The 23,475-nt window shown below is 45.3% G+C and overlaps 1 protein-coding gene across 2 annotated transcripts in view; it reads right to left on the bottom strand.

Annotated features, from left to right (window-relative positions):
- Positions 1-12,056, bottom strand: part of RNF38 (ring finger protein 38) — an 80,852-nt gene extending 68,796 nt beyond the window's left edge. For both annotated transcript variants that reach the window (XM_083481785.1, XM_083481784.1), the window contains exon 1: positions 11,308-12,056. In XM_083481785.1, coding sequence (XP_083337911.1) covers positions 11,308-11,839 — 532 coding nt within the window. In that variant the 5' untranslated portion in view covers positions 11,840-12,056. The remainder of the gene's footprint in view (positions 1-11,307) is intronic.
- Between the last annotated feature and the right edge of the window lie 11,419 nt (positions 12,057-23,475).

Genomic DNA, 23,475 nt, shown 5'->3' with positions numbered 1-23,475 from the left:
GTATGAGCTTTCGTGTGCATGCACTTCTTCAGATACCAGGTATCTGAAGAAGTGTGCATGCACACGAAAGCTCATACCAAGAACTAACTTAGTTGGTCTTTAAGGTGCTACTGGAAGAAATTTTTTTTTTTTATTTTGACTATGGCAGACCAACACGGCTACCTATCTACTACTGGAACCATTTTTCAGATGTGTTTTGTTTGGGATTTTTTAAAAAAAGGGTGGTCTAGAAATTATTTCAAACAACAGCCATTAAGAGGAAGGTTTGGTGCTGATACTGACCAACTCCATGCCACCCAGTAAACTTCACTGACCAAGTTCTTCCCAGTCCAATACTAGCTCTCAACAGCTACATGAAATGGGGAAATGTTTAAGTTATGTGCTTCTGGCTATTAAATATTGCCATTTATATATTTACTTATTTATTGAGACTTAATTCCTTTATTAACGGTACTTTCCAAGACTTTAGTAATTAATTCAGAATCTTCAAGAGAAATGTCACTTAGCAGAGGTACTGAGTTATTTCTGCATGTTTGCACTCCATTAAATACTGTAAACCTCTGCTGTCCAAGTTTTCATTAAGGATGTGTTACAGACTAACCTAATTTAAGGTATTAAAACGAGGCACACACTAAATATGGAAGTCCAGTTTTCATCTACCAAAAATCAATCACAATTTTTTAAATTGCCAATAAACTATTGAACTTGCTCATAATAAATTATGAAAACTCTTTATTTTTTATTTAAGGGTATCATGAAATGTCAATTTTAAGGATACAACTTGCTATAAAGCTACAGTACATGCTTTTCAATTACAAGGCAAAACATACTGCTTTAAAACAATTAAAAATATATTGTGCCAATTCAAGATTCACACTATTGAAAATGTACAACATCTGTCAAGATTGCTGTGAACTAGCGGTTTTTCATTCACTGCTTTTTATATGGTTTATAACCTTCACATGATGAATTCTGCATATTCAAAAAAAGGCGTAGATCCCTCAGACTGAATTCTTTCAAACTAAAGCAGTTTAGAATACAGCTTTTCATAACCTCTCATCACAGTATTTGATGGTAAAACTGGTGAATATGTGCCTTTTGATTATGAACACCTTTACTGCCTTAAAAAAAAATGAAACTGAAGCATGTTGAAGACTAACCCTAAAGATCTTAGTACAGTTAATAAAACAATCCTAAATACCATGAGAGTTTTGAGGTATTAGCAAGCATGCAAGGGTACCCCAAAAACTACCTTGACATATTCAAAACTTATTTTTAGAAAGTTTCCCTTAATAAAGCCAAAAACATCTACTTATAAATGAACTAGCCAACTAAAATGTTCCATTACAAGGAAGATCTCACCTCCCAACCGAGAAACCTGTCTCTAGCCAAGGCCTGTACAAATTCTGACTCACCAAGCCAAATGCAACCAGCAGTTATGTATGGTAAACCTCCTGGGTTTTTTCTGCCTGTCTAGGACAGCAAAACATGAAGCGAACGGTGACTGCAAGCTACTGGCAGGCCACAATAAATGGGCTGGCTCACATACTGTGCAAACCTGCCCACGCTGCTTCTCTCTCTATCTCCTACAAGACAGAGATATGGCTAAAGATTGCTTCCCTCTTCGTTTTGCCTCTGTGTCTATAGGATCTAGTTCTTATATGAAAGAGAAGTTAAGTTGCTCAGCAAAATGCCCCATCCCAATATTGCTTTGCCAATTCAATAACCAAGGCCAGATACGCGCACTATCTTTAAAGCATTCTAAAAACATTTTTTTCTGGGCTCAGTAGTTTGCTACAGATTGCTGGGAATTGTAAGTCTGTGAGGAGTAACGTACAGTGCCCAGGATTACTTTGAGAAGAATGTGCTTCAGAGTCAGTATGTACACAACCTATGGCTACAATCCTATGCACATTCGCCATCAAATAAGCACACATATGAAACTGTGGTACATATCTTTGGCATTAATTATGAATATACTGATGAAAACCTGAATTATGCATATCAAACATTTATTTTAATTATTTAACAAAATGTATATACCCCCTCAATGATTTTCATAACATTTGACATACAAACACAATTATTTCTACTTCCTGATTTCATCTGGGGAAAGTGTTTTCACTTTATTAAACTGCACATCAGTCCTGTAAAGTTGGTATTTAGCAATACCATTTCCATAGATATACCAAGGATGACAGAATGACTTGCTCAAGGCAATCCAGAAGATTCATGAAGAGGAGTTGAATCCAGATTTGCCTAGTCAGTACTGGGGACACTAATTTCTAAAACCACAGCAGTGCTCGAAACTCCCATTGTTCTAGGCACATCTTGTGACAGGGAATTTCATTAGCATGAGCAGTTTCTGAGCTCTGGGTGCCGTACTGCGCCTAAGATTTCAGATTAAAACTGCAGAGTGGAAGGAAAGGAGGACCTTTTTCTGCCTCTCCACTTCCAGCTACTCTCTGAAGACTGGAGAAGAGACCCTTTTAACAATATTAGGGGTGTGGGCAGGGGAAGGACTACACCATGTAAAAAATGAACTTAATATTTTAGCTGCAGTTCATTCATTTTCAGCTTTGTATTCTTGTTATAAAAAAGGGAGCCTGGACATTCAATTGTTGCACCATAACCTAGGTTTAAGGTGCCATTTAGCTACTAGCTTTCAACTCAGTTTCTAACACTGAACCACAATGACACTTCAATCATGTATTAAGTGTAGTGATCTCAGATCATATTTTTAAAAGTGAGGAAATAGGGAAAAGGTTTGACTAATAAATTTCACAAAACACTTTAACTCTAGTTTGCCAAGACTGCTGATAAAACAAACAAACAAAAAAAGCACAGAAATTCACTGTCCCATCTTACTATTTGCCAGTACTTTTGTGATAGCCAATTTCAATAAATAAAGAGCACTCTGAAGATGTGGCCCAAACAATTCTAAATGCACAAACTCCATAATTATACTTTTCTAACACCCCAGATATTTATAGTTCCCCTGCAAGTATCACAATCCTATGTGTGTTTAGTCTTAGATATAGGTTCTCAAAATTCAGGAGGAAGGCACTTGTTCCCAGGGAACTGTTCATAGGATTTCAGCCTAAATGAATTATTTGGGATTATAAAGAGCAACAGTTTAAAATACCATGTTGACACTCCTTTGGCCCACCTATCCCTCCAAGGTTTATGTAACATACAATGAGTCAAGTTTATTATTATTATTATTATCATTATTAATTTGCATACTGCACTTCCAACAAAGATCCCTGGACAGTTCATAACAGAAAAATACAAAATGAGAATACAAAATACATTTTTTAAAAACCAAACTCCCTTCCACATAAAATGTTAATTAGCTGAACACTTGATTGAAGAGAAACACCTGGCATCTAAAGATATGGCATCTCCCTGGGGAGAGCATTCCAAAAAGGGAACCACCGCAGAAAAGGCCTGTTCTGGTGTCACCACCATTCAGACCTCTTGTGGAGAAAAAGGGCCTCCGATAATGATCACAGGATAGGTTCATATGGTGAAAGGCGGTCCTTGAGGTATTGCGTTCCTGAGCTATTTAGGACTTTATAGTGCAAAACCAGCACTTTTTATTGGTCTAACTTAAATGGCACCCAGTACCATTGGGCCAGGATTAGTGTAATATGCTCAAACTGTCTTGCCCCAGTGAGCAACCTGGCCACCAAATCTGCACCAGCTGAAGTTTCTGAATCATCTTCAGAGGCAGCCCCACATATAACGTGTTGCAGTAATCAAACCTAGAGGTTGCCAGATGACCTAAGTTATGCTATCCCTGTCCAGATATGATATGGGTACAGCTGGGCCTCAAGCAAAAGCTGATGGAAGGTACTGTACACCACTGAGGCCTCCTGAGCCTCGAGCAACAGTAAAGGATCCAGATAAACCCACAAGCTACATGTCCACCTCAGAGGGAGTGTAACCCCATCAAGAGTTAAACTTTGTCATTTTGATATGGACAGGTGCATATTTTGAGGCTACTTTCAATGTTATTTTTATTCTCTACAGAGCGACATTCCAAATATGGAGGCATAGTGGACCAATTTAAATCACACTTCCCATGTTTCTGATGAAGTGGTTCATGCCCACAAAAGCTTATGCCACAATAAATTTGTCTTTTAACGTGCCACAAAATTATTTTGCCTTTACTGTAATATTGTTATCCTTCTGACATTACTCCATATTGTATCATTTATATAAGGCATTTATATACCGCTTGATCATTATCAATTCTAAGCAGTGAGAGTAAAAATAAACCACACAGAGAATAAAAAGGCATCACTAAGCCAAAAACACTACATTAATATGCCTGGTGGAAGAAGAAAGTCTTTGGTCGTGTGCCTGACGTTCAGCAAGGAGGGTGTCTTTCTAATCTCGGGGGGGGGGGACTTTCACAGGACTAGGCCAGCACAACACTGAATGCTCAGCTTCCAAAGTAGTTGCAAGCTGTGAATCTGAGACGTGGGGAACCACAAACAAGAGACTCCCCCAAATTTCTTTGTGCTCAAGCAGGAATGTAGGAGATCAGGTGGCCCTTAAGATATCTTGGACCAGAGTTGTTAAAAACCTTGTAAAAATACAAGAACCTGGAACCTGTCCTGGTAACATATGAGCAGCCAGTGCAAGCTTTTAAGCACCTCAGTTATGTGCTGGCAGTAGCCTGTCCCCATAAAAAAAAATCTGCCCACAGCATTATGCATTAGCTGGAGCTTCCAGACTAGGCTCACGTGTAGCACCACATACAGTGCATTGGAACAATTAAGTCTTGAGGTTATGAAAGCATGGATCACCATGACCAGGCTATCCCTGACTAGGAATAGCTGTACCTGATGCACCAGTAGCAGGTAAAACTGTAGTTCATACATTTCCTGAATACACTTGCATACTAACTGGCTACTATAAAATAGTAAAACACTGATTTGTAAATAAAGACATCCTTAAGCATCATAAGAGGATATTCCTATAATTATTTTAAGCTTAGATAGTACATTGGCTACCCCTGGCGCTGTGTGTGTGTGTGTGTGTGTGTGTGTGTGAGAGAGAGAGAGAGAGAGAGAGAGAGAGGATTTCTGTTTGGTTGTCTCTGTCCACATGCAGGACACAAAGCAAGGTCACTGAGTGCCTATCACTTTCCAAAAACTGTTGGTTGTTAGTGAGCAAAACAGTGTTTCTTCATGAAATCAAAAGTAAATATCCTCCTTGTTTGGTTAGTAAAGTAATAAAATATTCAGAACTGAACACACTGCAGATCTCAGGGAGTTACAAGGCATAAACGAAAAAACAAGTTCACCCAGGTGGGGTCCAGTGGATGATCCTAGGGAAATACAGAATTACATCTCCTGGATCCTATATCCTAGCAGGTTTGATGGTTTGCTTGTTCTTTGGTTCAAGAAAAAGCCCACAGTAATAACAGTCATATAACTAGGTCATATTTTTATGTTTGACTCAGATGCCTTTTTTTAAACCTGGTTTTCTTTTTCTTTTTTTACAGAAAAAGCAGACTTCAACTCAATTTGAGTGATAAAGGATCATGATTACAGATTAAGATTAGAAGAATATAGGCTTTAAAATATGTTAGATTTTTAAATTTCATAAACCAGATTTTTTAAAAAGATGCACAACTGAAATGCTAATAATTCAATCTTTTATTTTTAAAAATAACCCCCACAAAAGATACCAGTTTCCAGCTGCATATAGATATGCTCAACCTACAACTATACTACCGGTTTACTGCATGCTTACATCACTGTACAGTTTGTACTTGACCAGCAGTAGTTTACTACTGTGTCCTCTGGGCTGCTTAAAATAGCTAGACAGTGTGATTTGAAAGGAGAGTGTAAGTCTGTCTGTCCTTCTAGGCAGAAATAGTTTGATAGAGTATTGATCAGGAGAATCCACAAGTAGTATTCCCACCTGTTTATTTAAGGAGGGGGGGGAGGAATACCATCAGATGCAGTAGAGGACAACACGCTTTTTATTATTAACTGTTGTGTAGAAGAGGGAATTCCAGCAGCATGAGAAGCTGAAACTACAAAAATTAGTTCTTCTACACTGAAACACCCTTTTCAAAAGCACTTACACCCTCATTCACAATACAAGCGAGTATGGAACCTCCACTATGTCATCTTATCAGCATAGAAACAAAGTAGGGAGGAACAGCAATGGTTACAGAGGTCTATTTGTGTGGTCAACAGCAATGACCATAAGTCTCTTACTGACGATCATCTTCTGCTAGCAGCCCAGCCCAAAGCAAGAGCCCCTTTCCCCCTTATCACAGAAATCTGAGAAGGGAGGAGTCTCTCAGCTTGTGCTGGACAAGACAGTCAGGCTATGTGCACATTAGCAGCTTAAAACACAGTGAAATAAGTTTTCCCCTGCTGCATTTCAAGTTGCATGAGCACATTTATATGCACACTACAGAAGATGTGGGGATGTCTTCACCGATGCATGTTACCTGTTTGGTTTCCTTGCCCCTCCCCCCGAACATGAAGATCTCATCTGTGCATAAGCTGTCATCCACGCATGCACAATGGCTGTCTCCAATGTGCACACCTCAGCTTAACTGCAAAGTGAATGTGGCTTAGGTTTTCCTTCCAGGTTGAAGCTGGTTTGAGAGAAAAAGCATCAGACAGCAGTATTTCTAAAGAAACTACAGCAGAGCTTTCTAAACTTTTCATGTTGGTGACACATGGCGAGTGTGTGCGTGGCACACCTACCCTACACACTGCTGCCAACACACTAATGTGTTATGACACAGTTTGGAAAGCTTTGAACTACAGTACAGGGTTGTTAGTAACAACATTTGTATACAGATTTATACTCAGCAGCGGGAGTGCACTGGAGCCAGAATAAATGGTAAGATGTATGCAGCTGCAGACTCTTGTTCCTCTCCCACATTCTCCAAGCCCAGCATGATACAAGACACCTCACTTACCCAACAGTCACAGTTGGGCAATGCCTTTAGTAGGGCCAACCAAAATGTCACCAAAGTGTGGCGAGCTTTTGAGTTCTCTAGAACTCTTCATCAGGGAAGGTGTTACACAAGGTCTCTTTAATTTAGCACAGCCAAGGACATCCCCTCAAAGCACTTGGTAATACTATACAATTTGGCTTCATTTGGCTTTTTTACTTAGTACATCAAAATTAATCAGTGACTTTGCTAAATTAAAGGCTGCCATCTTTCCCTTTACTTCTGGTCTCTGCCTACCCAGCAACCTGTGTGTTCCATTTAAGGTTTGGGATTGATCTGGGTTACAAATTAGACCTTAATTTCTCAGAAATGAGTAGCAGTCATTGCTTTTTTATCCTAGAATTCTACATGTGTAACCTGGTTCCTATAGCATCTGAGAGGGACTTATCCAGCCTGCAATCTTAGAACAAGCTAACCTCACAGCTACAACATCATCCTAATGTTTGAACCTTGTTTTCCTTTGTCTCCCACCCACCCACCCTCAACCCCTGCTTTGTATACCATCTTGCCTGAAGAAGAGTTCTGGATAACTTGAAAGCTTACCACAGGTTTTAAAATTTATATAACGAGTTTATTCAATGACTAAATAAACTGAATAATGTGCCTCCTAAATCTGTCTTGGGGGTTCCCTCAACCCCTCAGAGCAGATTTGAAGATTGTGCAGAGCACACATAGGAAGAGGACAGGGGAAGGTAAAGGGTTGTATCAGTGATGGCAATGGCTTGCTACAAAGGTCAGCCAAAGTATGAACTCCCAATTGCTTTACTCTCCATTGAAGCAATAGTTCAACCAGAAACTATGCGAGGATAAGCCACTGTTGTTGTGTGAAAAAGGAGGGATTGATCATCTACAACTAACCTCTTCTTGGTTTAGAGTGACATCATTAATTGGAAGTCTATTCCATTTATTTTTAAAAATAAAATGCAATAAAGTCTAATACTTGTCTCCAAGATGTAATGGGAGTGCTTTATGTTTTCCTATGACAATTCCTATGCACATTTACTTGAAACTAGTCCCATCATCTCAGTGGGTTTTCTCAAGTAATCATGTGCAGGTGTAAATATGCAAATCTGAATTTTTCAGGTCTAAGAAATAACTCTAATGAAAAGAAGAACTGAAACCATTTTGAATTACTTACTACAGCCCCATGTAAAACTAACACTTTATTTTAAAGTATTACATGTACCATCATTACTGGCTCTGCCCCAGGACTACATCAGTCACTTTAGCTAAACATTAAAAATAACCTAGTACTGAAGCATGCTCTCTATACATTACAAATTATGTCACATATTTTGCTCTTTATTCCACATTACTCCATTTAATGACTTCAAAAGTATTCAAATTAAATAAAAATGAAATAAAAAAGCATCTGCCAGAATGTTTAGAATTGAGATTCTTAAAAATATTTGCAGTTCTTAAAGTTGAACAGAAAAAGATGTATCTCTCAATGAATACTATTGTAAATAATCCCTTACACTTAAGACAGGCATAGGCAAACTCGGCCCTCCGGATATTTTTGGGACTACAACTCCCATCATCCCTGACCAGTGGTCCTGTTAGCTAGGGATGATGGGAGTTGTAGTCCCAAAACATCTGGAGGACCGAGTTTGCCTATGCCTGCATTAGGACATAGGCCTAACATTCAAAATCAGATATCAGCTGCTCAGCACAAAGCCAATTCAATAAAAGATGTATTTAACTTTTTTCGGTTAACGGAAATTCAGCTACCACAATTTAAAAAAAAAAAGATTTTGCCCAGCTGAAAGAAATACACATCCAACCCACAAGTACTGTTTTCTCTGCTGTTTCATCAGCATACTAGGTTTACAGGTTTCTGAAGAAATCAGGACCAGCCCCACAAATGCAAATTCATGGGGGTTTATTACATGTGAACTTTCAGGAGAGCAATAGAATTCATGTCCTCAAGTATTAACAAGCAAATCTTATTTTAAATGCAAATCATATCTAAGATTATCTTACTGAGGTGAAAGTTGACATTTAATAAAATACATTGATCATTTTTACATTACTTAGTGGGTGCAGTGCAGAAAATTATTATCTCCAGCACCCAGAAAAAGTTGCTTCATTTAGACAAAACTTGAACCTATCACAATGTAGTTCAAGAGCCTGATCTGTTACTGAACTCATGGATACCTGACACCTGATTTTTAAAGAAGTGCTCATATGAGCAATACAACTTGTAGAGTGCCTTTCCTTCACTAGTGAGTAACCACAACCAGCCCACGTACATGTGGAATTAGGAGGAAGATCATCGAGGGCAGAGGGAGTGACTTCCAAGAAGACTTAAAAGCTCTGGCACTTCTAATTTATTCCAAACTATTAATTCATAAAATGGTATTAGTCATGAAACACCTGGAAATATTGCCTTACTGTATCAGTTATTATTCGTAAAGCCATGGGATAGTTTGAACACCTCATGTCAAAAGCAGAACCAATAAGATTTTGAACAGTCAAGAAAGCAATTACAATCACAGGCTCAAAGGAAAAAAAATTTTTTTAATTAATTTACAAATAGATGGGCACTCTCAACTATAAGTTCCCCTGTCAATGACATGATTCTTTCTATGGAACCAAGAAAACCCAGAATACTCCCTTAAAAAAAAATTATATACCATGTATACTTGCTGTAAAGATGTCTACTCGGTTATGGGTATTATTGTATGATATAGTGCACGTTATGTGACAGTGGTTGTTCTAGGGTCTAGAGCAGTGGTTCCCAACCTTTTTTTGGCCATGCCCCACCTAAGCATCTCTAAAATCCTGATGCCCCCAACCCCTGGTGACATATAATTCTTATTATTCAAAAAGTGAACTCCTATTCACATGGAGGAAGCCTAAAAGGTCACTAACTTGGTCTAAACAAGCTTCCAAATTGCCCCCCTTAAAAATCAAATTGCCCCTCTGTGAGGTGTGTGCCCTAAATTGGGAACCATGGGTCTAGAGTTTTCTTTGGCAGGCATTTCAGGTCTTCCAGAGTCACAAATTCTGATATCTGTGAAAGGTGAAAAGTTTTTTCCCCTCTCTCTCTCCTCCCACCGCAGCATCTTGTTAGGTTCAACGCCACACTGAACTTCGTCACATTATTTCTAGCTTCAATGCACTTAAAAGTTTTAGCTGTTCTGAAAATCACCAGCTGCAAAATTGTTCAAGTTATTTAGTTGTGAGCTTTCTCCCCCCCCCACAAAGCCAGCTTGTGTGTTTTTTTCATCTCCATATGTACACTATTGCCATTTCACTCCAAAGACAGTCTTCCAGCTTCCAATTCCAGGTGACAACACAATCTACAATCGTCCACACAGAATCACAGGCTACTACACCAAGTTTATTACTAAAGAATCAGGAGAAGTGGAAGATGCACATGTGTCGCCAAAGCACAGGAAAAGTCCTCCCAATGTCCAAGGCCTTCTCCCCTCTCTCTCTGCCCCTCCACACAAAAAAAGCCAGCATGTTTAATGCCCTTCATATTAAAAGAGAATACACACACTAACACACTTAACACCGACCCACAAACACACAGAGGAAGAGCAAAGCACCACTGAGAAGCGGAAGGGGTGATGTAGCGCTGAATGGGACTTTTGTGGGAAATCAAAATGCTGATTTTTTTTGTGGACCTTCAGCCCCCCCACCCCACCCCTCTGAGGAAAAGCAACTTCCATTTCCATCCTGCCTAACACATGTTGTTGAGGGGGGGGGTGTGCTTCTGGTGGTTGGGGGGGTGTTGTTTTTTTTGTACTCTTTGTCTCTGGGTTTTAATTATTTCCTCGGTTTATTATGGCTTCTCTTTAGACCCCGCACCTGGCAAATTAAGGCATCATTTTAAAAGCCAGGAGGCTTTGAGGAGCCAGCGCTCTTTCGACGAGGCGGGCATCCTCAACGCACTTCACGAGGAAGTTGCGCCCTATTGAACTCGGTGGGACTTCCAACTCCCAAGTAAACAGGATTAAGTTGAAGGCTGGGCCAAGGCATTCCCAAGTTTTTTTTATTTTTATCCTTCCTCCCGTTTTGTGGGGTGTCCCCCCCCCGTTTTTTTGTTCCCAGCCCCCGCCTTCTGGAATATTTGCTCGGCGCCTCACGCGGAATTCACCTCAGCACCCACTTATTAGTCACCTCACAAACATCCTGTCACCTCCCGTTCCCTCAGAGGCTGCCTCCTCCTCGCTTCGCCGCCGGCCTCTTCCCCCCCCCCCGAGACCCCCCCATGTTTACTCCCCACAGCCGCCCCCCCCATTCCCACATGGCCGCCCCCCAGCGCCCCACACTCCCTCGCCCAAACCCCCCCCCATTACCTGGCGCGGGCGCCCTGGCTCCCGGCGGGGCCCTGGGGTGCCCGTGTCCAGCGGGGCTCCCTCTGCCTTGGCTGCGGGCGCCCAACTCGGGCAGGCTCGGCCCATGGAGATGCGGCGGGGCAGGCGGAGGCGGCGGCGGCTGGAAGTGCGCGGCGGCGGCGGCAGCTGCCGTGGCTGTGGCGCCGCCGCCGTTCATGGCGAGGAGGCTGAAGAATCCGGAGCGGGAGCGCGAGCGAGTCCGTGGGGGCTCCGGCGGCGGCGGGCCCGGCGGAGAAGACGGCGAGAAAGCCAGCAGGGCGGGCGGCGAAGCGGCGCCGGAAGGAGCCGCCGTTCTGCCGCCGGCTGCCCTCGCCGCCGCCTCCCCGGCGGCCTGGCCGCCGTGGCGGTGGTGGGGCTCGGGGCGCTCCTCGGCGCCTTGGTGCTGCTTGGCGGGGTCCCGGTCCCGGAGGCGGACGGAGGCGGCGAAGGGGCGGGCGTCGGGCTGCTGCACCGCGCGGGGGTGCGAGTTGGCCGCCGCCGCTGCCACCGGCATTCGGCCTCGCTTAGGGGCCGGGGGGCGCCGGTGCCCGGCTCAGCCCCACCGCGCTGGAGGAAAGGGGGGTCCGCCGGCCAAAGCCCTTCCTCTCTCTCTCTCCCCCCCCCCCAACCCGGGAGTAGTTGGGGCGGGCGGTTAGGCAAGGCTGGGAAATATGGGGAAGTGCAGCGGCGGCGCTCGTAGAAGAAGAAGAGAAGAAGAGGGGGAGGAAACTTCCTTAAGAGGAGGAGGAGCAGCCGAGCAAAGTACACGGGGGGGGGGGGGTGGAAGGGAAGCGAAGGGGAGGGAGGAGGGGAGGAGAAAAAGGGAGAGAGAAGCGGCAGCTGCCCCTCGCTTGCCGCCCCCCCCCCGCCTGCCTCCTCCACGCCCGGCCCACGAGCGTGTGCGGGGTGTTCCTCGTGGGGGTGGAATTCGGTGCAAGAGAAAAACAAAGGTAGCCGATCTCCCCAGGAAACGCAGCAGCAGCTGCTGCTCGCAGCAGCACCGCCTCTTTGCAAAAGCAGCAGCAGCACGCCGTCAGGGGGGAGGGAAAGCGAAGGGCATCCACGCAGCGGATTTCTAAACACGCACACGCACACCCTTGGGCCCTCCTCTCCAAAATACTGGCGGGACAGCGGCGAAATCCACTCCCGATTCGCATCCGGTGTGGCGCTGGGAGACGGCGGAGAGCAGAGAGCGTGCGCGCCCGTTTGCAAGAAATAATATCGGGATCTGCCTTTGTGCCGCCGTCTCTTTTTTTGTATCCCAGGTCCCTGGGAAAAAGAAGTTTCTCGCCTCTGCTACTGCAGACCCCGAATGAGAAACTCCCTCCCTCCCAGCTCCGCTGACGCCGGCCTCTAAAGCGCCGCGTAAACTATGCAATGGAGGGGGGGTGTTGTCAACAAGCTTTTCTTATTTTTTTCCTTTCTCACTTCGGGACCAGCCCCGTCCGCTTGGATCGGCCAGAAACAGGAAACGGCGTGTTTGCAGAACTGTATCAGAACAGGGACTCATGCAGAGACGGCGATCGATTGCGCCAGCGTGCAGTTCCCCTTCCTATGGAAATAGCCGCCTTTTCGACCTCCTCCCGATTTTCCTTTCTTCCGCACCTCTTCTTCGTCGCAACTGCATCCAATCGTACTAGCAGCTCCAGACATTAAAGGGTTCTAGGTGGCAAAAGAGGCTGGATCTACCTCTCATAGGGGCTTCCTACATCCACAAAGCTAACCCTGCAGTGCAGTCTCTTTTCCTACCTCCAGGTGCTGTGTGAGGACTGGGCAAGGGTGACTTACTCAGCCCTGTAACTCTGCCAATAACCACTAAGGGCGCACACTCCGCATCACCTGCCCCGACCGGGTCTGTGATGGCCCTTAACGCCCTTTTACTCATCCCGGTGTATCATCAGGGTTGCTGCAAGAGCGGATATTTCTCACCCTCAACGGAGAAGTATGGGAGGAGTGAAGACAGTCACGTTTGCGAGTGTGTAAACGGAACCAAGCGGCGGTACTTGTTCCGGATTAATTAATTCGGATTATAAAACCCCGAGCTTGTGCCGAAAGTCTGTAAGGCGGAGAAGGGGAACAAACCGAGCGCCTCTCTACTCCCTCCTTGCATGTGTTAAGAGTTGCTTTTTAAAAATAAAATGGAACGAGGGTCGCTGTGTTTTCTCCGTGGCTATAATGGACAGGAATACAGAACATTTATTTAATATTATTATAGTAGGTGTGTGTTTATCCGCACATTGCATAATAAAGGGGGGTGGTCTTATATTGCACCCGTGCATGTGACTGATTGCACGGCTGCATGAAATGAGTTAACTGTCAGAGGCTGGGGAACAGCGGCCTCGCATCTCTCCAGCTGATGCCGTTTTCGAGGAAGAAATGCTCTCCCAGATGAGCTCTGACACATGGGATCCGGAGACAGAGTTTCCACAGAGACAGGAAACCTCTCTTGGCGACCACGGGGTGAAATGTGCAGAGATCAATAGCGCTGGAGAGCTCTGCCTCAGGCAGACCCGACGAGCCAAACCCGGAATCATCCTCAAACACAACACCCCCCCCCCAGCTCCCAGACGCTTTCCCCCTTCTTTGTTCCTGGCGATCTAGGGGGAGGAGTGGGCGGGAAGGGGAAGGCAAGCAACCAGGGGGCCTTGGAAAATAATAAATCTTTATCTGCCCCATTGCTGGCCTTCTGGCACTTCTTCAGCAAGGAAAGGGCTCTCCTTTCGTGGAAGGAAGCGCAAAGTGTCATTGCAAGCAAGGAAAGACAGGACTGGGGGTGCTTGGTTTCGTTGCAATTCCTTAATTAATAGCAACGAATTTCCTTCCTGGTGCGCACTTGGCGAGGAAATGGATCCTGTTTCTCGCCCTCCCCCACCGCCTCCTTTTAAATTTAAGACACGCTTTCTTTCGGGAAGCCGTCCTCCCCGGTGCTAGGAAGTGAAACAAATAGCATTTTTATTTTATTTATTTTTTTGGTGGTGCAATCGATTGGACGGCCGGGCGATTGCACGAGGCTTGATCGCTCCAGCTCCCCGGGCTGGCTCTCCATCCATCATGCATTGAGGACAGCGAGGGAGGGAGGAGGGGAGGCAGTGTGGGAAGCAGGCGATGAAAGAGCTGCCCGGACAAAGCTGGGGATCTGACTGATGGAGGAGGAGGAGGAGGAGGAATTGGGGCGGGGGGGGGGGGACGGACGTTGGAGGAGGAGAGAAATCGAGGGATCTATTATTTACTAGCACAGAGCAGCTCCAGGGACTGCAGGCTGCGTGGCCACAGCTTGCCTCTGCGGTTGTCAATCAACGATCTTGATCTGGGCTCCCCGCAACTTCACAACAAGAATAGCAATAATAATAATAATAATGAGTGCAGCAACTCTGCCTAACGCGAACAAGGAGCTTTTACGATTCCGATTGCTTGCTCGCTGGCTGGCCCGCTTGCTTGCGCCCGCTTGGGCGCACGACCCAGCTGTTTGTGTGTATTTTTAAAGGAAACCTTTAGTGCGCAGTGTGTTTTCCGTCCAGCGCTGCTAAATTCTACCTTGGCGGCGGGTTTAATGTAAAAATAAAGGAAGGGACGCTCCGGAGGCCTGTAAGGGAGAGAAGGGGGAGGGTTGCGCCTCGCAAGAGGACGAATCAAGTGCGTTGCGCGAGGCTGTCATGGTTTTTGGACTGCCCTTTCATGGGTGGAACATCTGGCAACCATGCTTGCAGACTCGCAAGAACCTGCCGCCGACAACAAGCGCTGGAGAGGAGCGTGAATACTTCCTGAGTAGCCCCGTCGCCCCCCAAAAGCCCCGATTAAAAACCAGTGCTAATTATGTGGCCTTCATTGCTCAAATGCTGCTGTCTGGAAGCATAAATCTGGGGCATCCAGGCACATAACTGGGAGTGCATAGGACTGAAATTATGGGACTTCCTGCTAAGGCAGGCTGCAGACATTTGCACCTGGCAGTAAGCCCTACTGAACTTGGTGGGAGTTGTTTCTGGATAAACATGGACAGGATTCAGCTGTATATACCTGTGTTTGGGGAATATCCTATGTCACACTCAAATTCCTCTGCAGCTATACAACGCATTCAAATCATTGAACTTTATGCCTGAATCCCAAACACATTTACTTGGAAGTTCCTCTCAGTCTTCCCCCTATATTGCAGAACAGTCGTGCAAACTGAGATTTAACACAAAGCAAAATGATTAATAAATACAATTTTATAAAAGGGATTAGAAATAGATTGGTTGCTTCATAGAGATGGTGGTGTGTATTGGGGGAGAGCTAGAAAATTGATCTATTTTTATTTTCCAAATAAATTAGGCTTGTTTAATTGGTTAGTTAATACTAGTTTTCAGACACTGTTGCGATTGTCAGGCAAATTAGTTGCCTTCAGAGCCTGGAATTTCTAAGGCTTGGAATGGCCATTGGGATTTCTGTGGTGTCTCCGGAGGTTGCATAACCAATGCAGAGTCTGAACATGAAGATTAATTTTCAGTTGATAATCCCAGATGTTTAATTAGTTCAGCAATGCCCTGTTCCGCTGTCAAAATCAATCAGAAAAGGTGTCTTGAAAAATAAACAGTTAATTTTGCTTAAGAACACAAAACTGAAATGTTTGGCTAGGCTGTGACAGTGTACTAAATTACCCTGATCTGTTGCCAAAATATTGCCTTAATACTAGAGTTAGTAGCATACCCTAACATTACAGCTTGCTTTTATTCGGTGGTGGATATTTAGTGAAACTTACGAATTCATTAACTGAATGAATTTTTAATGAGATCTACCTAGACAGGAATCAAATAACTTTCAAGCTTTTAACCAGAATATCAGTTTAACCAGTCTCCATAAAGGAGTCTTCTGCAGGATTTTGAAGGAAGAATATAGCGTGTCTATTAAGCATGATATAGCTTTAAGAGGTAATAAGTAAAAATTGCCATCCTCTATAAGATAGACAACCTTTCTTACTTTCCTGTCAAATTTGATAATGTGAAATATTTCCAGTTATAATAGAACTCCCCAATGCCAAAATAACTTTGAACTTAACAAGATCAGGGCTTTCAGTATTGCCCTGCACTTGTGAATCACACCAAGAGGGGAAATTGCACAATTATTACAGAGCGAGGCTGCCCTGTTGGTCCTATCCCTGTTCATCGAGCACATTGGAAGCCATTTGAACTGACAAAGCCTCTGCCCAATTGTGTGGGTGCCCCATCTGTGTGCAAGCCCATGTGTGATTGTACATGGGCTTTGTCACTTGACGCATCCACACCAATGCCTGATTCCAGGGGTGTGGCCTCTACAACAACCCCATTTTGCGGCAAAGCACACAACATTGAGTGCATGAGGGGCACTAGTGTTGTGAAAGACCCAGGTTTAAGATACATCTTGATATTGATCTCAACAATCTCCCCATCAAGTGTCTTAGGCCTGAACTAGACAAAATGTCTGTGCACACACTATACCTTAAAGCAGCATTTTTGAACCTACTTGTGAGTAGGTCACAAAGTCTGTGCAAGTGGGTTGCAGGCTCTCTAAGTAGTCCCAGAAAAATTATTGCTTGTAATCCTGTTACCGGAAAAATCCGAGGGCTCCCTTGGACAAAAACAAAGACAACAACCAGGATAACTTGGAGCAAAACAGCAGCCTGTAGGCTTGGCCTTTATTGAACTGTTGCAATAGGGTGTTCCCCTCACTTGCAGGAGAGAGGAAAGACCCAGAAAGATTGTGTGCAAGACCTTATAAAAACTTTTGAAATTCCCATCCTCTAGCTCAAGCCCATCCCCAGAAACATCATGCATACATTACAGAAAGGAGGGGTTGGCATCATGCATACATTACAGAAAGGAGGGGTTGAGGTGGTAACCTGAGTGTCCTGTCACCTGGCTGGTTCCTCCTTTCCCCCTGCCCATGAGTCACTTCCAGGAGACAAAGGGGAGTTGGCAGTTTCCTGCCCCCAGAGGGAAGATCTGATCATTGTCCTTTGTTTCAGTCCATGCTGAATCCACTCCCATATGCAAGTTCTTTGTGATCTTGATTGTCTTCTGTCTGGGATCATCAGGGTTGGCATAGCAACTGGGCAGGGCTCCTGTGGATGTGCTGGGATGGTGAAGGGATTATGGCTGACCAGAACCAAGCCACCCCCCTTTGATAGTCCTTGTCATATGGAGTAAAATAAAATGGAACAGTGCAAATCCGATGTATGGTTGATTTTCTATGAATTTATAACAGAAATGTGGCGTATGTAGTGTGTGAGTGTGAGTGTGTGTGAAGTTTGTACAAACAGAATGATTGGGGTGGGGGGGTTCCTGCTACATCCTTAACTGATGTGATGAATTCCTCTTACAGCTTCTTGCTTTCTTGGTACCGTATTTTTCGCTCTATAGGACGCACTTTTTCCCCTTCAAAAATGAAGGGGAAATGTGTGTGCGTCCTATGGAGCGAAGACGCCATAGCCCTGCGACCCTCTCCCGGCTGGAGAGGTAACGCGGGGCTATGGCAGGAGCCTCTATAGCCGCGCGTCACCTCTCCAGCTGGGAGAGCGGGCGCGGGGCTAAAGCAGACCCCCCGCGACCCTCTCCCGGCTGGAGAGGTGACGCGCGCCTATGGCAGGAGCCTCCATAGGCGCGCGTCACCTCTCCAGCCGGGAGAGCGCGTGCGGGGCGAAAGAAGCCCCCCGCGACCCTCTCCCAGGTGACGCGCGCCTATGGCAGGAGCCTCCATAGCTGAGCATTACCTCTCCAGCCGGGAGAGCGAGCACGGGGCTAAAGCAGCCATAGCCCCGCGCCCCTCTCCCAGCTGGAGAGGTGACGCGCGGCTATGGCAACAGCCTCTCAGCTGCGCCTTTCCGCTGCTCCCTGACTTGCTCTTTGGGGCTGGTGGTGGGCTTCCCCCCGCTAGCCCCAAAGAGCAGGTCGAAAGGAACCTGAAGCCTGGAGAGTGAGAGGGGTCGGTGCGCACCGACCCCTCTCGCTCTCCAGGCTTCCAAGGTAGCCGCCTGAATGCACCTTAAACGGCACCTTGTTTTAGAGCGGGAAAACAAGAGGGGGAAAGTTCTCCCACTCTCTGCGCAGCACCTCCTGCCGCTTCACTGAAGGGGTGCTGGGCAAAGAGCGGAAGAATTTTTTTCCCTTGTTCTCCCTCCTCTAAAACAAGGTGCATCCTATTGTCCGGTGCGTCCTATGGTGCGAAAAATACGGTATGCTATAATGCTTTGTTAACACTTGTAAATGAATCTTAGAAAGGCTCATGCATTTTATTTTAACACTTGGGAACTGCTGTCTTGCAACTGGCAGCAGAGGAGGCCTAAGGTCCAAAATTCAGTTGACAATAAATCAACGGGTCACCATACCCGTTGAGATTGAATCCTGACAAGACAGAAGTACTGTTTCTGGGGGACAGGAGGCGGGCAGGTGTGGAGGATTCCCTGGTCCTGAATGGGGTAACTGTGCCCCTGAAGGACCAGGTGTGCAGCCTGGGAGTCATTTTGGACTCACAGCTGTCCATGGAGGCACAGGTTAAATCCGTGTCCAGGGCAGCTGTGTACCAGCTCCACCTGGTACGCAGGCTGAGACCCTACCTGCCTGCAGACTGTCTCGCCAGAGTGGTGCATGCTCTTGTTATCTCCCGCTTGGACTACTGCAATGCACTCTACGTGGGGCTACCTTTGAAGGTGACCCGGAAACTACAACTAATCCAGAATGCAACAGCCAGACTGGTGACTGGGAGCGGCCGCCGAGACCATATAACACCGGTCTTGAAAGACCTACATTGGCTCCCAGTACGTTTCCGAGCACAATTCAAAGTGTTGGTGCTGACCTTTAAAGCCCTAAACGGCCTCGGTCCAGTATACCTGAAGGAGCGTCTCCACCTCCATCGTTCTACCCGGACACTGAGGTCCAGCACCGAGGGCCTTCTGGTGGTTCCCTCACTGCGAGAAGCCAAGTTACAGGGAACCAGGCAGAGGGCCTTCTCGGTAGTGGCACCCTCCCTGTGGAACGCCCTCCCACCAGATGTCAAAGAGAACAACAACTACCAGACTTTTAGAAGACATCTGAAGGCAGCCCTGTTTAGGGAAGCTTTTAATGTTTGATGTATCACAGTATTTTAATATTCTTTTGGAAGCCGCCCAGAGTGGCTGGGGAAACCCAGCCAGATGGGCGGGGTATAAATAATAATATATTATTATTATTATTATTATTATTATTATTATTATTATTATTATTATACCAAGTAAATTTGGACTTGTGGGATGTCATACCGAAAAGGTCAGGAACCATTGCCTTAAAGTCCATTTGAAGCACGTTATTTCCCTCATAGACTTCTGGGCACTATGGTTTACCCCGCACATAGTTACGATTTCCAGCAACTACAGTGCCCAGCAGGGCCAGCCTACCCAGAGGCAAGGTGAGGCAATTGCCTCAGACATTGCCTACATCCATGTGTCTATTTTAGGTAAGTCCACCAATCCTGGGAAGGCGTAATGGAGCATTCTAACTCCACAATAAGTCCTACAGTTAGCCAAGGCTGGCCCATACATGAGGCAAGTTGAGGCAACCGTCTCAGGTGGCAAGATTTATAGGGCCAGCGGATCCCAATGCAGATCTTTATTCCCGCCTTGTCTCTGACGTAGATCTTCACTCACCCCTTCTTCCCTGGCGGGAAGGGGACCGCCATTTTTGTGATTTGCCTCAGGTTCCAAAATGTCTTGGGCTGGCCCTGTCCGTAGCACTAAACCAACAATGGTTTGTAAGCTCCTTTGTGGCTCGTATGAGTGAAAAGTGGCGTAGAAATATAACGAACGAACGAATGAACCATTACCTGCATAAAGTTTGTTATGGAATGCCAGCTCATTTCTAGCTGTAAGTAACAGCATTCAACACAGTGTTTCTGTTCATGTTAAGTAATATAGGCATACCTTAATGGAATGGTCAGTCAGTGAGAAAAATGCAAGAGTCTGTTATTGCACTCATTAATGTTATTTTAATGCCTTGGTGTTTTAGTGCCGTGGTTAATGAGCTCTGAATTGTGCAGATACAGCTTCTGCAGCTACAGGCCAAAGTTACCATTGCCAGTCAGATCGTGAAATGACTTTTCATATTTAGCGCTTCTTTTTCAACAGAAACATTACGCAAGAAGCCTCATTGTAATGACAAGAGGTAGTGAACACAGTTCAGTGAGCTATGTCAAAATGCAGGTTCCTATGTATTCTGCCAAAAGAAAAAAGTGTCTATTGCAGTGATATAATGAGGTGCTTCAGGAATCCATCTGTCTCTCTCGTTCCAATATACCGTATTTTGGTTAGAGGTATCCCTTATGGATACACTTTGGGTTACTATGACTGAGCATGGAGGCTTATCACTTGGAAGACGACCCAAACCCCACAGTCTTGAGCAGGATGGAGAAGCTTTTTCAGCCTGGGGGGGGGGGGTCACACTTTATCATGGCAGTCCTGGATAGGGACAGAGGCAAAGGTGGGTGAAGCAACAGGTGTGGTTCTTACCTTTCTGGACTGGGAAGGTGTGTGGCCTGGGAAGAGCCTGAGGACCACATTCAGTCTTCAGAGCTGAGGTTCTCAAGTCCCTGATCCTAGAGTTAGATAACAGTGCTGTTGAGGTTATGATTTAATAGAAGATAGGGTGCAACAGAAGGGGAGAAACATGAAAAACGGGGTAGGGAGACAACAAAAATAAGAGAAAAGACGAAATTGTGTTTTGATTGTATATGTTAAAAATATTGAAACAGAAGAAGGAGGAGGAGGAGGAGGAGGAGGAGGAGGAGGAGGAGGAAGAGAAGAAGAAGAAGAAGAAGAAGAAGAAGAAGAAGAAGAAGAAGAAGAAGAAGAAGAAGAAGAAGAAGAAGAAGAAGAAATTGCTGAGAGTCTTCATGGACCACTTAACAATCCTCCCCCCACCTCTTGTATTTTATTGCCTTACGATTTGAATGCCATGCAGTCGTACCTTGGAAGTCAAACAGAATCTGTTCCGGAAGTCCGTTCGACTTCCAAAATGTTCGGAAACCAAAGCGTGGCTTCTGATTGGCGGCAGGAAGTTCCTTCAGCCAACTGGAAGCCGTGGAAGCCCCGTCGGACGTTTCTGCTTCCAAAGAACGTTTGCTAACTGGAACACTCACTTGCGGGTTTGCAGTGTTTGGGAGCCAAAACGTCTGAGTACCAAAGCATTCGGGATCCAAGGTATGACTGTATTATACAAAATAAAAGATGCAATAAAAATACAGTTAAAAATCATTGTGACTATTTAACGACTTGGATGTGGTCACGTCCTGTCTTCAGGCACAAATCCACAGACACACCACAGACCCCTGAACGAAGCTCACAGGTCAAAGTTTGGGAACTCCTGATTTAGAGAGTTATCTCTTAAGCCTCTGCAATGGGGATGCATTCATGAATTTCCCCCTCCGCTGAAGTACGTATTTAAGATATCACAGGAGATGGAGGTCTTTGTGCGCATCAGCGACCGGCCTTGCATTTCTTCCCATTTCTTTATCTCTACGTCAAGAAAAGCTTCACTAGCTCAGGCTAAACAAAGGAGATAATCTTTGAAATAGGGATTGACACTTGTACTTTTAAGGCTATTTGTGATGCAGTGTCAGGGCAACTCTCTGCACCACAGATAACATGAGCTTTTGCTTATGCCTTAATAAATAGATGGGGAGCTTGGCCGCTTATCAAGCCAGCATAGGAGGCTGCATCACATCACTGGTCCATCTAGGCCAGTCATCACTGCACTGACTGGCAATGGCTCTCCAGGGTTTCAGACAAGGACATCGACCAGCCCTATCTTCAGACACCAAGGATTGCACCAGGAACCCTTCTGCAAGCAAGGCTGATGCTTTGCCCCTGAGCTACAGTTTTAGCTCTGCTAATAATTACTGCCTGCCTCAGATTTTGCATGTGGTTCTGCTGTGGAAAGACACAGGAGTGCAAGGCCAGTAAAAGCACTTCGTGTGTGTGTAAGAGAGAGAGAGCAAGGGAGAACTGAGGTCAATCAGGGTTTGTATGCAAAAGGTCCACAGTTCAGCTGAATCCTTGGCATCCCAGTGGAACAAAGGATCTTGGGGAACAGAGCTGAGAAAGGCCTCTCTGCCGGAGATTTTGGACAGCAGCAGCAGCAGCTGCTAACCAGAGGAGACAGTACTAGGCTAAACTAAGCAATGGTCTGACTTGGTGAAACACAGAAACACTTTCGCCCCTCTTACCTTTTAGCTGGAAAAAGAAATATATTTAATACCAGAAACCATCTGTGGATGAATTGATACAATATTTTTTATGGTTGAACATTACTGCAACTTAATTATTAATACAGAGGATGTTAAAGCACACGGTTTTGAGCACTGAACAGATGAGATTTTCCAAGACTCAGATTCACCTGTACATGGCTTCCTTGACTACAGAGTCAACTTTTGAGAGATGGCAACGGCTTAACGCGATGCAGGCGGGCTGGCCGGATCTAAAGTAGGCATCTGCAAAGGAGGATGGTCAGGTTCATGAGGTGGGGGTCAGCTCCACTGGGGTATCTTATTTTGGTCACAGAGGTCAACAGCAGATCTATCGACTTCAGCAATGCAAGGTCATGGCCTCAAGGCCAGAAGTTAATGATGTACAGGTCACTGAGCATCTGCTCAGGAGCAATTCTACCAATCAGGACTGTGCTCAAGGCAGAGACCCAGAGGTGAAAGGCTTCTTATCTCATTATCAACTTCCTAAGCACCCCCCCTCCCCAGGCCATTCGTTTGAACTATTTTATGCATTCCTCCTTGCTGCCACAATTTCTCTCTGCGTAACTACATTTTCCTTCTTGCAATTAACATGTGAACAAACCCTTGCTTTGTTTGCAGGCATGTTCTTCCAGCTTCTAGTTTTCCCTCTATTCCCGCTCCACCCACCCACTGAATCATATACTGAATGAACGACCCATTTCTCCTTGTTTTCTTGGTGTCTGAGATGTCTGCTTCCATTTTATACAGTGGTACCTCGGGTTAAGAACTTAATTCGTTCCGGAGGTCCGTTCTTAACCTGAAACTGTTCTTAACCTGAGGTACCACTTTAGCTAATGGGGCCTCCTGCTGCTGCCGCGCCACCGGAACACAATTTCTGTTCTCACCCTGAAGCAAAGTTCTTAACCCGAGGTACTATTTCTGGGTTAG

This window comes from Podarcis liolepis, assembly GCF_965112155.1.
Source record: "Podarcis liolepis genome assembly, chromosome: 17".
Lineage (NCBI taxonomy): Eukaryota > Metazoa > Chordata > Lepidosauria > Squamata > Lacertidae > Podarcis > Podarcis liolepis.
The sequence above is the reverse complement of the archived record's forward strand: the minus strand, read 5'-3'. Positions and strand labels throughout refer to the sequence as shown.